Source organism: Eublepharis macularius, chromosome 1 (assembly GCF_028583425.1).
Source record: "Eublepharis macularius isolate TG4126 chromosome 1, MPM_Emac_v1.0, whole genome shotgun sequence".
Lineage (NCBI taxonomy): Eukaryota > Metazoa > Chordata > Lepidosauria > Squamata > Eublepharidae > Eublepharis > Eublepharis macularius.
The window spans coordinates 164,042,936-164,056,446 of NC_072790.1; the positions used below are offsets into that span (position 1 = coordinate 164,042,936).

At 45.7% G+C, this 13,511-nt stretch overlaps 1 protein-coding gene across 3 annotated transcripts in view; it reads left to right on the forward strand.

Annotated features, from left to right (window-relative positions):
* Positions 1 to 13,511, forward strand: part of CRIM1 (cysteine rich transmembrane BMP regulator 1) — a 232,441-nt gene that overhangs the window by 196,514 nt on the left and 22,416 nt on the right. For all 3 annotated transcript variants that reach the window (XM_054976633.1, XM_054976641.1, XM_054976648.1), the window contains 2 exons: positions 10,073 to 10,282; positions 12,005 to 12,220. In XM_054976633.1, the coding sequence (XP_054832608.1) occupies positions 10,073 to 10,282; positions 12,005 to 12,220 (426 nt within the window). The remainder of the gene's footprint in view (positions 1 to 10,072; positions 10,283 to 12,004; positions 12,221 to 13,511) is intronic.

Sequence of the window (13,511 nt, forward strand, 5' to 3'; positions counted from 1 at the left end):
GTCCAGTGGGTTGCCGCAGGGCTCGGTTTGGGGCTCGGTACTGTTCAATATTTTTATCAATGATCTGGATGAAGGAGTGGAAGGGCTGCTCATTAAATTTGCTGATGATACCAAATTGAGAGCGGTAGCAAACACCCAAGAAGATAGAATTAAAATTCAACAAGACCTGAATACTCTGGAGTGTCAGACTGTGGCTTATTTAAAGTTGCAATCTAGACTATCTCTTGCAATTAGACATGAGTCCATTAGTAACCATTAGTAACTACGAGTTACCACACACCCCAGTTGGGTAGGCGAAAATACTGTGTCTATTGTCTCCTCCCGCTTGCTTTTGTGTTGGGGCACGCGCAAAAGGGAATCCGTCCGGAAGTTAGTTTTGCCAGGCAAGAATTGGAGAGTGAAATTGAATTTTGAAAAGTATTCCGCCCATCTTAGCTGTTTGGCGTTGAGTCTCCGAGGACTGCGTAACGCTTCCAAATTTTTGTGATCTGTCCAAACCTCAAACGGATGGTGCACCCCTTCTAGCCAATGTCTCCAAGTGGAGAGCGCCGCTTTTACAGCAAATGCCTCCTTCTCCCAAACATTCCAATTCCTTTCTGCTTCAGAAAATTTACGTGAAAGGTATGCACAAGGCTTGAGAATATTGTCCGTCCCCCGTTGGAGAAGGACTCCCCCAATCGCCGTATCACTGGCGTCTACCTGCACTATGAATGGGCGATTTTCATCGGGGTGTTGCAGCACTGGTTTGGATATGAATTGCTGCTTTAATTGATTAAAGGCTGATTGGCATTGTGGTGTCCAATTCAATTTAGCTTTTGGTTTTTTAGCTTGCTCCCCTTTGTCTTTAGTCTTTAGGAGTTCAGTGAGGGGGAGAGTAATTGGGCAAAGTTTTGTATAAATTCTCTATAGAAGTTGGCAAACCCCAGGAATGATTGCAGTTCTTTACGATTTGTGGGGGGTTGCCAGTCTTGAACAGCTTTCACTTTGCCTGGATCCATTCTTAATCCATCTTTTGAGATGCAATATCCCAAGTAAGTAAGCTCAGTTTTGTGAAATTCACATTTAGATAATTTGATGGGCAAATTATTACACATGAGAGTAGTTAATACTTGTTGCACTAGGCAAACATGTTCTTCTTCAGATTCAGAGTAAATTAACACATCATCTAGGTAAACAACTACTCCCTTATACAAAAATTTGTGCAGTACTTCATTGATCATGGACATGAAAACCGAAGGGGCCCCAGCCAAGCCAAAAGGCATGACTAAATATTCATATTGTCCCAATGGCGTATTGAACGCGGTTTTCCACTCATCCCCCTCTCGTATACGAACGTGAAAATAAGCATCTTTTAAGTCCAATTTTGTGAAGATCTTACCTTGGTCCACGACGTTGAGTAGATCTCTGATGAGAGGTATGGGATAGGCGTTTGTGGAGGAGACTGCATTAAGTTCTCTGAAGTCAGTGCACAGTCGCAATCCTCCATCTTTCTTTTTAACAAACAATACTGGTGCAGCATGGGGGCTGTTTGCTGGTCGGATGAATCCCCTTTGAAGATTAGTGTCAATGAATTTTCGGAGCTCCTCTCTTTCATTTGGGCTCATGGGATAAAGTCTACCTTTGGGTAATGTGGCTCCGGGGATGAGTTCCACTGTGCAATCGGTTCTCCTATGGGGAGGTAAGGTGTTGGCCTATTCTTCGGTGAAAGCTTGTAAATAGGCTCTGTACTGTTTAGGTATTTGGTTAATTTCCTCCTGGGTCAGGAGTGCTTGTTCTATGAGGGTAGGATTATTACCCCAATTCTGGTCCCAACGATGAGTTTTGCAGCTATCTATCTTGAAGGTGACGCTTCCAGCTGCCCAATTAATGTCTGGGTTGTGGTCTCACAACCATCTGCTTCCCAAAATTAACGGGTATTTTTCTGTAGAGCTAATTACAAATGATCTTGTCTCCCAATGTTGACCCATGCCTGTAATGACAGGTACTGTTTCGGTAGTGACTGGATTCATATTAGTGCCATCCATCTGTTCAAAAATGACTGGATTTTCAAGTTCTTTTATTGGGAGCACTAATCTGTTCAGTAGAGCTGGTGCAATTATATCTCCGGAGCACCCAGAGTCAGTAAGCGCTTGCACCCGAATATGAGTCCTTCGTTCAGGATTAACTAATGTAACAGGCATGAATAGTATGGACCCTTGAGGTCTATCCACTATGGGAACCAACTGAGTTTTGATCTGCCATTTGGGTCCGTTTACGACAGATCCATCTTGTTTCCCGAATTAGGACTTTCGGGTGCTTCTTCACCGATTAGAGCAGTTGGGTCAAAGTCCATAACTTCCTCTAGCTCTAATCCCTTTTCGGGAGGATTTCTTCTGAACGTACCTCTCCCTCGCGAAGTTCGCGGAGCGGGCGTCGGGCGGGACGGTTGAGGAAGGGTGGCAGGGGTTGGATGCCTTGGTGGGAACGGAGTTCTCTGCACAGGCCGGAGTGGACATTGCGCTGCGAAGTGACCGCTTTGGCCACAATGTAGACACAGTCCTTGTTGCCATCTAGCATCTCTCGCTCCTCTAGCTGCATATCCTGCCCCTCTGCCCCCTCTGACAATTATGGAGGTTTGCCGGTGGCCTGCCGATTGCTGTTGCTCAACCAGACGCACTTCTTGCATTCGGTTCTCTACTTCACAAGCTAATTGAATCCAACCCAAGAGCGTGGGGGGATTATCTTGCATAAGGGCTTGATCCAACAGTCTGGGATTCATGCCTTGCTTGAACATAATTATTTTGGTGGTTTCCTCACACCTTGGGCATTTGGCAGCTACCTGTCGGAATTTTGTAACATGGTCTCTAGTCGACATGCTACCTTGCCTAATCAATTGTAATTCTGTTCGGGCTCTGCTCTCTTCTAGTGGGTCTTCGTATTGCGCTCGGAGCGCATCTACCAAACCCTGTAGGGAGTCTAATTCTGGAGCCCCCAAATCGTACAAGGCTACATACCATTCCGCTGCTTTTCCTTGCAGACGTGATGCCAAATGCTCGATTTGACTAGCTTCGTCTTCGAGCAAGTGTCCCCAACGATTGAAAAATTGTAGTGCTTGTACTAGAAAAAATCCCAACTTCGAGGGATCTCCATCGAAAGTAGCTTCCAATTTTACCCATCCCATTGGTAACTCTTGAGGTCTGGCAACCGGTGCTGGGAGTGGGTAATATGGTACAGGTACCAGTTCCTGCCTTGGCTGCCAATCAGGTTGGCACGGACACGGTTGCATCGGAGGATACTGGGGCCTTGGTTGCGGGATCCCTTGGGGTCTCGGTATTGGAGGACCTTGCAGCCTCGGCTGTGGTCTCTGCGGTTGTGGAGCTGGAGGGCCTTGTGGAGGTGGACCTCTCGGTCTTAGCGGCGGAGGAAGCCTAGGAGCTGGAAGCGGCGGCGGGAGTACCAGAGCCTCATCTTGCAGCGGCGGTGGGAGTACCGGAGCCTCATCTTGCGGCTGTAATGGCAATCCTCCTGGGAGGATCGGAAGCTCCTGCGGCTGTTCTTGTGGCTGCCCCAGTGGCTGTTCTTGGGGCTGCTCTTGCGGCTGGTCCTGCAGTTGTTCTTGAGGCTGCTCTAATGGTGCCTCTTCCTCTCCTTCCAGAGGTCCTCCCAGTTCATCAAGGGGAAGTTCCTCCGGTCTCTCATCTGCTGGCCCTTGAGGTTGTTCCAGTGGTTGTACCGGTTGTTGCTGATCGTCAATGGGTATTAGCGGTTGCTCCCTCGGGATCATAGCCTGCAGGGCGGCCAGACTTTGCCCGACAACTCGGCGGGAGGCACCCTCTCCTTGTGAGAGGCCTTCCTCTGATCCTCCTACAACAAGTACGGAGAGCAGGTGAACCACATGTGCTAAGCTCTCCTCCATACTACAAGGTCTCTCTTCTAATATTTGTACACGTCCTGGGGGCGCTGTGGCCCCCGCCGATTCAGCATACTCTTGAGTTTCTTTGGGAAGTTGTGTAGTTTCCATATATTCCGTATAGGACGCCGTCGCCCGAGGCCAAGGCCGAATTTCTCCCATGCCCTGAGCCCCGTTACCTTGTTCTGTTTCTGTTCTCCCCGCCAATATTCCTTTGGCCAATCCAGTCAATGCCGAAATTCCAGCATCGACTGCCAAAGTTCGGCTCTGTAGTTGTATCCAACTCTGTTCGGTCGGCTCGTGTTGCCCTATCCACGGGGTACTTTCCGCGTAGTCCCAACTCATCACGTCGTGACAGGAGGTTTCCCACATCTGGGTACTTTCCGAAGCTCTTCGGTTCCACTCAATTTGATCGGCCTCTCAATTCCAGTGATACCACGGTTGGCTATTTGGATGCTCTGGTATCGAGCCGATACTTCGTTTCCTGTCCATTTGCGACTTAGTAAACACTGCACTCATTCTCCTTTCCCTCGTCTCTCGCGGTCTTGAGCCCCACTGCCTCTCGAGCTTAAAACACTGACAGGATTAAAATGGAGTCTCTCTAGTTAGATCAGAGAGGGATATCAGAGGTTCTGCCCTCACCCTGGGCCTAGCTTCGGCTCTATCAGATGCCAGGGTAATCAATGCAGGGCGTCTGGACTCCGTTCCTCCCTGAACGGGTCTTGAAGGTTCCAGTCCTTCCGAACCAGGGGAGGTATAGGGATCAAACAAAGGGTCCCTGTTGGGAGCGGCCTTGGTATCCGTCTGCCCCGGTTTAGGCATTGGAACAGATGTGATTCGTAACAAAATGTCAGACTGTGGCTTATTAAAAGTTGCAATCCAGACTACCTCTTGCAATTAGACATGAGTCCATTGGTTTCAAAAGATTTTACTGAATATAAATAACCATTATAGTCCACTGGCCAAGATGCAATATCTTAGCTGGCACACGTGTATTGTTACGAATGAAGGTAAAGGTTAAGGTACAGAGTAGCATAGCCCATCAAATCCCATCCTCCCCCCACAGTTCTCAAAACAAACGGCTTGAAGCTGAGAGAGTGAAACTTTCCCAAGGCTGGAAAGACTGTAGTCAAAACATTCCTCTTCCTTGAGATAACTGTTACTGGACTGCTTGTCACCTGCAAAAGAAGAGCTTAAAACACTGACAGGATTAAAATGGAGTCTCTCTGGTTAGATCACACAAGGAACTTATGTCAGACCTGACATGGAGAAGTGGGCAGCTGTGAATAGGATGCAATTCAACAAAGACAAGTGCACAGTATTACATTTCGGCCACAAAAACGAGAAGCACAAATACTGGATGGGGGATACACTTCTGGGCAGTAGTATATGTGAAAGGGATCTTGGGGTAAGAGTGGACTGTAAACTAAATATGAGCAGTCAGTGTGATGCGGTGGCAAAATGGCTAATTCAATCCTGGGTTGTATCAAAGGGGCCATAGTGTCGAAATCGCAGGAGGCCATAGCCCCTCTCTATACTGCCTTGGTCAGGCCACACCTGGAGTATTGTGTGCAGTTCTGGAGGCCTCACTTCAAAAAGGATGTGGCCAAAATCGAGAGGGTGCAGAGGAGAGTGACAAGAATGATCAGGGGTCTGGAGACTGAGCCCTATGAGGAAAGGCTGAGGGCCTTGGGAACGTTTAGTTTGGAGAAGAGGAGGTTGAGGGGGGACATGATTGCTCTCTTTAAATATTTGAAAGGCTGTCATTTGGAGGAGGGCAAAGAGCTGTTCCAGTTGGCAGCAGAGGGTAGGACGCGAAGCAGTGGGCTAAAACTACATGCGCAAAGGTACCAGCTGGATATTAGAAAAAAAATTTTCATGGTCAGAGTAGTTCAAAAGTGGAATCAGCTGCCTAGGGAGGTGGTGAGCTCCCCTTCACTGGCACTTTTCAAGAAGAGGCTGGATGAATACTTGTCAGTGATGCTTTAGGCTGATCCTGCACTGGGCAGGAGGTTGGACTAGATGGTCTGTATGGCCCCTTCCAACTCTATGATTCTATGATCTTCAGAGCATCTTTATAGTAAAAAGATGATTTAAATGGGGGGTATTTGTGTGGTGGGGAGGGCCCGATCCACCATCAACCAGCCAGGGGGGCTCTGCCTAGCACTGCCCATATGCCTAGTAGAACAGCTCCATCTTACAGGCCAGGCAAAAGGATAACAAGTATTTCCGGGCCTTGGTCTCATCAGGCAGAGCGTTCCACCAGGCTGGGGCCAGGACCAAAAAGGCCCTGGCCCTGGTCGATGCCAGGCAGGCCTCCCTGGGGACAGGGACCTTTAGCAGATGTTTCTCACTGGAATGAAGAGTCCTCTGGGGTTTGCATGGGGAGAGGCGGTCCCCCAGATATGCAGGTCCCAGTCCACATAGAGCTTTATAGGTTAGTACCAAAACCTTGAACCTGATTCAATACTCCACCGGTAGCCAGTGCAGCTGACGCAGTGCCGGCAATATATGCTCATGCATCGGCTGTCCTGTGATAACATGCGCTGCCACATTCTGCACCAGCTGTAACCGTCAGATCAGGTTCAAGGGGAGCCCTGCGTAGAGTGTGTTACAGTAGTCTAACCTAGAGGTGACCGTTGCCTGGACCACTGTAGTCAAATCGCGGGACAAGAGATAAGGCGCAAGCTACCTGTCCTGTCAAAGATAGAAAACAAGGACCTGGCAACTGCAGTGATCTGGGCCTCCATTGTCAAGGAGGCGTCCAAGATCACCCACAGGCTTCTGACTCTCAGAGCCAGCATAAGCACTGCCCCTTTGAGTGCAGGGAGTCGGGGTCCCGAATCCACATTTCCTCAAGTACAGGATCTCCATCTTCGCAGGGTTTAACTTCAGCCAACTTTGTCTCAACCATCCAGCCACGGCTTCAAAAGCATGCTTCAGGACATCTGGGGCAGATCCACACCAGCCATCCATCAACAGATATAGCTAGGTGTCATCCGCATATTGGTGGCACCCAAGCCCGAAACTTCACACCAACTGGGCGAGGGGGTGCATATAGATGTTAAATAGTAATAGGGAAAGTATCGCCCCCTGTGGCACACCACATACTAGTGGCCGAGAGGATGATAACTTATCCCCTAGCGCCACCCTCTGTCACCGACTGTGAAGAGAAGAGACAAGCTACTGTAGTGCTGTCCCCTGAATTCCCACATTGGCGAGGCGGTGGGTCAGAAGATCATAATCGATCGTATCAAATGCCACTGAAAGATCTAATAAAATCAGCAGCGCTGATCCACCTCGATGCCTGTGAAGATCATCTGTGAGGATGAACAGCAATGTCTCCACCCCGGGCCCCAGGTGAAAATCAGACTGGAAGGGACCTAGGGCCGAGGTTTCTTTCAGGAAATTCTGCAGTTGTTTCTCCGCTGCCTGCTCAATTACTTTTCCCAGAAACGGGAAGTTCGAGACCGGGCAGTAACTTTGCAGGCCGGCTGGATCCAATGATGGTTCTTTAAAGGGGGCCTCACTACAGCCTCCTTAAGTGCTCTGGGAAAAACCCCAGAGCTCAGGGACAAGTTGACAATGGTCTCCAAGGAATCACCAGCCATGACAGACACGGGTCCAGGAGACATGTAGTAGGCCTCATTCCCTGCAGAATCCTGTCCACCTCTTCCCCAGAAAGGGGGCTGAAGTGATCAAATATAAGCCCCGAGGGCCAAGGGGCCTCCAGTTCACATACTGTATCAACTGTGGCTGGTAAATTGTGGCGGAGATACAAGATTTTATCAGCAAAAAAGCTCGCAAAAGCCTCACAGCTTATGGCCGAATTCAAATTTAGGTGGTCTCCACCTGGGAGGGAGACCAATGAACGTACCACATTAAACAGTTTAGCCAGGTGTGAGCTAGCTGATGTAATGGAGGCTGCGTAAATTTCCTTCTTTGCAGCCTTCACTGCCACCTCATAAGATTTCATAAGCAATCTATAAGATGTTCTTGTTTCTTTGTCACGAGATCGCCGCCACACGTGCTCGAGACATCTTAGCTCCCGCTTTTGTTGCCTTAGCTCTTCTGTATACCTGCGGGCGCAGCAATTACAGGGGCGAAGAGGATGACAGGGAGCAATTTCATCGATGGCCTTGGAGAGCCGGCCCTGCAAGTCCTCCACTAGCTCATCCAGTGAACCGCTGTGGAGCATTGGTTCCCGCAGAGCATTCTGGAAACCAATTGGATCCATAAGTCTCCACGGGCAAGCATAAATTTGCTCACTGCCCTTGCAGGGGGAGAGGGCCAGCGGCATGCTCAGCCGAGCCTCCAGAACCATGTGGTCTGACCATGGAACAGATTCTACTTTATCCAGAACCACATCCAGTCCCATCCCAAAGATCAGATTTAGCATGTGGCCTGCTTTATGTGTGTGAGCCGATACAAACTTGGAAAATCCCAGTGTTGCCATGGCCAACACCAGGTCCGTAGCCTGTGCAGAGGTGGCATCATCATCATGGACGTTGAAGTCCCCCAGCCTGGGGTACTCCAAGGCCCACCCCGCCACCACCTCCAACAGGTGCGCCAGGGTGTCTGCTGGTGCGCTGGGGTGTCTGCTGGTGCGCTGTCTGCTATGTATTACCCAAAGTGCTGCAACTTCTCCCAGAACATATTTTTAAAAAGAAAACTTAAAGTTCCTTTAGGACAAACATTTTAAACTGACTAAACAGCATGTGAACATGGCTCCATTAGAAGTTGACTGTGCATTCAAAAGTATGGCCACATCTGTGGTTCTCTGTTCCCATGCATGTCTGTGTTCTATCTGTATTTTCCTTCATACCAAGATTTATAAATGGGCTTTTTCACACCACCATTGATAAGGTCTTGAAAAAAATGTATAAGGACAAGAAAAGTGCCTATAACATCCATTCTCTTGTGATTATCTGCCTGTCGCTCCTCCCCATGTTCTTCTGTTTGATCTACCATTTTGAAATCATACCAGCTATCTAGTAAACTCCTATATTCTCCATGTTATAAAGCATACAATGAAAACCAGACTTTCCCACACACAAAAATATAGGATGGGATCCAAACTAAATTGGAAATTTTCACTGATTTCCTCCTTCATGTTGCAGAACTCCCTCTTGTCATCCCTCAGGGTTTCTTATCTGCCAAGAGCAGCATTTCTTAGAGATTTCTGAGTTGCTGTGGAAGAGAGGATGCAGAAAAGTTCCATTCTGCCACTGGAAAATTTAGTTTGACTCCAACCCATAGTCTTTAACTGCATAACTTCCAATATCATTCACAACCCATCATCATAACCTGACTGAAGCTATTCTCTACAGCATGGGACTCCATTGCCCATTCATCCGTCCTCACAGTCATCCCTATTGGGTATGCCAGAATTTAGCAGCATCCCATCTCCATGTCACTTTTTCCAAAACTGCCAAGTAACACTACAGAAAGAAGTTTCTTCATCGCTTAAAAAACCCCTTTCTCCACACTGAGGACTAGTTGCTTATGCACTCAGAATGTTAATTCATCAGTGATCTTTATATGGAACTTTCCCTGCTTTTCTCCCATGGTCTATTTGCCAGACCAAAAAAAAACAAACCTTCAACACCAGTAGAAAAAAAGTGATACTGGACTCTGTGATGGGTAAAGCACCACATACTTCCACTTACCATAGCTACCAGGGCAATATCAATATACTTCAACCATTTTGCAGTAGCATTCAATTACTGTTGAGCCTCATGTCCTCCAAGGCTGCAGAAATCAGATTCATAAATTCCATATGGGCCTTCCCTATCTTTGGTTTCTTCACCCACTCTCACAAAGACCACTGATTTAAAATGCTCACTGTCACTTGTCTGATTCCCCTATTGTTGCAGTGGTGTACCCATCTCCCCCCAACACTTTGCGTTTCCACACCCCATCCCCAATTACTGTGAATGCATATCAATAGGACTAGTTCAACTCTCCTGCAAACATAATGAACTCTGTATGCTGAGGCACAACCTTCATGTTACATCTTTGTTCCTTGGGGATTTCTGCTATTGGAAAATGCATTCAAAAGTCTACAGTAAGGTGTACTGTGCATCTTTCAGATGGTAGGTTGCTAACATAAATACAAGGGGAAATTAACAATTACTCACTAGTATCATCATGCTAAGACACTGTGTATTTGATCATATGCAGATTTACCAACTTCTGTAATGCCACCAGTCAAGACTGGTTCTTGCCTGTCAGTGGATGGGCACCGTCATGAAAATGAAGAAAGTTGGCATGATGGCTGCCGGGAATGTTACTGCCATAACGGTCGGGAAATGTGTGCTTTGATCACCTGCTCTGTACCCAACTGTGGCAATCCCACCATACCTCCAGGAAAATGTTGTCCGTCATGTCCAGGTAAATTCTTATGATCTGTATTGTTTTGTAAAGTACACATTGTTTTCCATCTAAATTTTTTCTTTCTAAGATAATATAGAAAAGACAGGCCAGTCAGACCATGGGATACTTGTATATAATTACACCATAGTCTTTGAGTCAGCAACAGTTGACTGATTTCATTCATTCCAAACAAAGTTTTACCCACAACAGATAGCAAATGTATTGTTTACTACTCTTTAACCTTTTCTCTAAAATGGGTGGTATTAAAATAATAAGTGAATGGAAACAGTTCATTTCAGAAGTAGGAAAATAAGCTGCACTCTTCTGACTTGGTTCAGTTGTAACACCAAACCATGGTTTATCATTATGTGAACAAGCATGGAAGGAGCTCTTCACTCACTTGAATTATTCATCTTCCTCTCAAGTACAGGCTGTATGGCCGTGGTCTTGGCATTGTAGTTCCTGATGTTTCGCCAGCAGCTGTGACTGGCATCTTCAGAGGTGTAGCACTGAAAGACAGAGATGTCTCAGTGTCAATCACTGTGAAAGCCTTCACTGTGAAAGCCTTCGACAATATACCATAAGATAATTAGTCCTTCAGCCGATTTCTAGATCTTGCCATTTTTATGGCCATTTATGCTTTTTTGTTTGATATTTAATGCTATTAGATTTTATGATAGTGTTGCCTGAGTGGATATGGGGGCATGGTTGGTATCTGGATTTGCTGTAGGACCTAGTTCATGGGTTATTGCTCCTGAGTAGCTGTTGAAAATTACAATCTTGCCTGTAAGTAAGGATTAATATCATCCATATAACCTAGGATCATTTATTTGCTTATCTGCCAACATAATATATGCCATCACAAGTCAACAAATGCCATTCTGGTATCTGTATACATCCAACAGATTACTTTTTATGGAATAAAAGAAATGGACACCATCCGAATATCAAAAATGGCAGTGTTAAAAAGCTAGTGGGAGACCATTTCAGTTAGTGTGCTACCTGCTACTTTAAGCCACCATTGTTTTACCTGGTCTGATAAGAGCAATCTGATACGGGAAACTTTGTGTTGGATACAAATTAAATATTCTGCTCACACAAGACAAGTCAGTGGAACAGAATGTTCCTGCCTTTCACCCCCACAGCCCACTGATCTGCCTTAAACGCTGACCTGGGAGACATGGGACCTCTTCATTTCCTCTTCACCTCCTAGAAGTGGAGGTGAAACTGACAGAGCCTTTTGGACACAAAGAGGAAATTAACTAACCCTCTGAGGAGCAATCTTTGCTGGCTCTGTAGAGAGGTGAAATTGTCTTTTAAAAATCAGCTTCCCAGCTAACATTGCAACTCCCTTCACGTGCATGTCTTTGTGTAATGCATTCCTTGTAGTTTAGCTCTGTATTCTGTGAGACCCAGGTTCACATCTCCACTTTGCCATGGAAACTTGCGTTGTGACTTTGGGCCAGTCACATAGCCTCAGTCTATGCTACCTCCCAGGGTTGTAAGGGTAAAATGGAGGAGATGTGAATGATTGTAAGCCACTTTGTGTCTCTATCAGAAAGAAAGGTGGAGTATAAGTGAAGTAAAAAAATACGTACATTTCTTTATTTCAGTAGAGTGATAGAAACTAACTTTTATTTATGTACAGCTATTAATATATTAATATACATTATGCAAAAATATGAAGCCAAGAGAAACTAGAGTTCTGTTACATTGTTTTTTTTAATTGTTTTTCCGCAGATGAATCTACTTTGCAGAAGCCGGAACTCAGTGGTCCAACTATCTGCTATGTTCCAGGCGGTGAATACTTTCTGGAAGGAGATACATGGAACATTGATTCTTGCACACAATGTACATGTCATAATGCTCGAGTTTTGTGTGAGACTGAAGTCTGTCCACCTCTTCTTTGTCGAAATCCCACCCGGACTCAGGATTCGTGCTGTCCACAGTGCCTAGGTTAGTATTGCCTACCAGCAATACCATCATAGATTTTTCAGATCTTTGATTTCTCTGTACTGAATAATGTTCTGAAATATTACCTATGTTAAATTGTCGTTAAAGAATGAAAGACATAATAAGCTAAACTAAAAACAAACTGTTGACTGAAAAATATGTGAGCTGTTGATGTATATAAAGGAAAACTTTTAGATAATGCTATAAACAAAGATGCGAAAGCAAACATGGAAGTATTGAGCCATCAGTTGCAAAGTGCCATAGCATTCAAAAGAGAGGTAGAAATAGATTGTGTACCAGGAAAATGTAATATGGCTTTGTTTCAGCTATGGTTTAGAAACTGGGATCTGAGCTTTGGGACTATTCAATGCCTCGCTCTTTTGCTTCCTTGCAAATGCACTGATTGGTAATCACAGTTAATACTTACCCTTAACCAAGGCCCTTTCCGCACAGTCATTTTGCAGTGGTTCCGTTTCCATTCTGCTTCCCATGATCTTCAGAGTTCCACACATGCAAGGTAGTCATGAGATGTGTGTGTGTTATGTGCCATCAAGTCGCCTCCAACCTATGGCAACCCTATGAATGAAAGATCTCCAAAACGTCCTATCATTAACAGACTTGCTCCGATCCTGCAAACCAGAGGACATGGCTTTTTTTTATTGAGTCAAGCCATCTCATTTTAGATCTTCCTCTTTTCCTACTGCCTTCCACTTTTCCTAGCATTATTGACTTTTCCAGAGAATCTTGTCTTCTCATGACGTGACCAAAGAACAATAGCCTTAGTCTTGTCATTTTAGCTTCTAGGGAGAATTCAGGCTTAATTTGATCTAGTAACCCTCTTATTTGTCTTTTTGGCTGTCCATGGCATCTGCAAAACTCTCCTCCAGCACCACATTTCAAATGAAACAATTTTCTTTCTGTCAGCTTTCTTCACTGTCCAGCTTTCACATCCATACATAGCAATGGGGAATACCATAGTTTGGATTATCTTGATTTTAGTTCCCAAAATTCCTTAAGATCTTTAAGGATCTTATTAGCTCCTTCACACCTGCTCTTCCAAGTCTCAGTCTTCTGATTTCTTCATTGCAGCCTTCCTTTTGGTTGATGATTGAGCCAAGGAATAGAAAGTCTTAGACAATTTCAATTTCCTCACTGTAAACTTAAATTATGTAATTCCTCAGTATTCACTTTTGTCTTCTTGATGTTCAGCTATAATCCTACATGGGCGCTTTTTCCTTTAACCTTCACCGTAGTCATTTTAAGTCTTCACGTCATGGAATACAGAATCGAATAT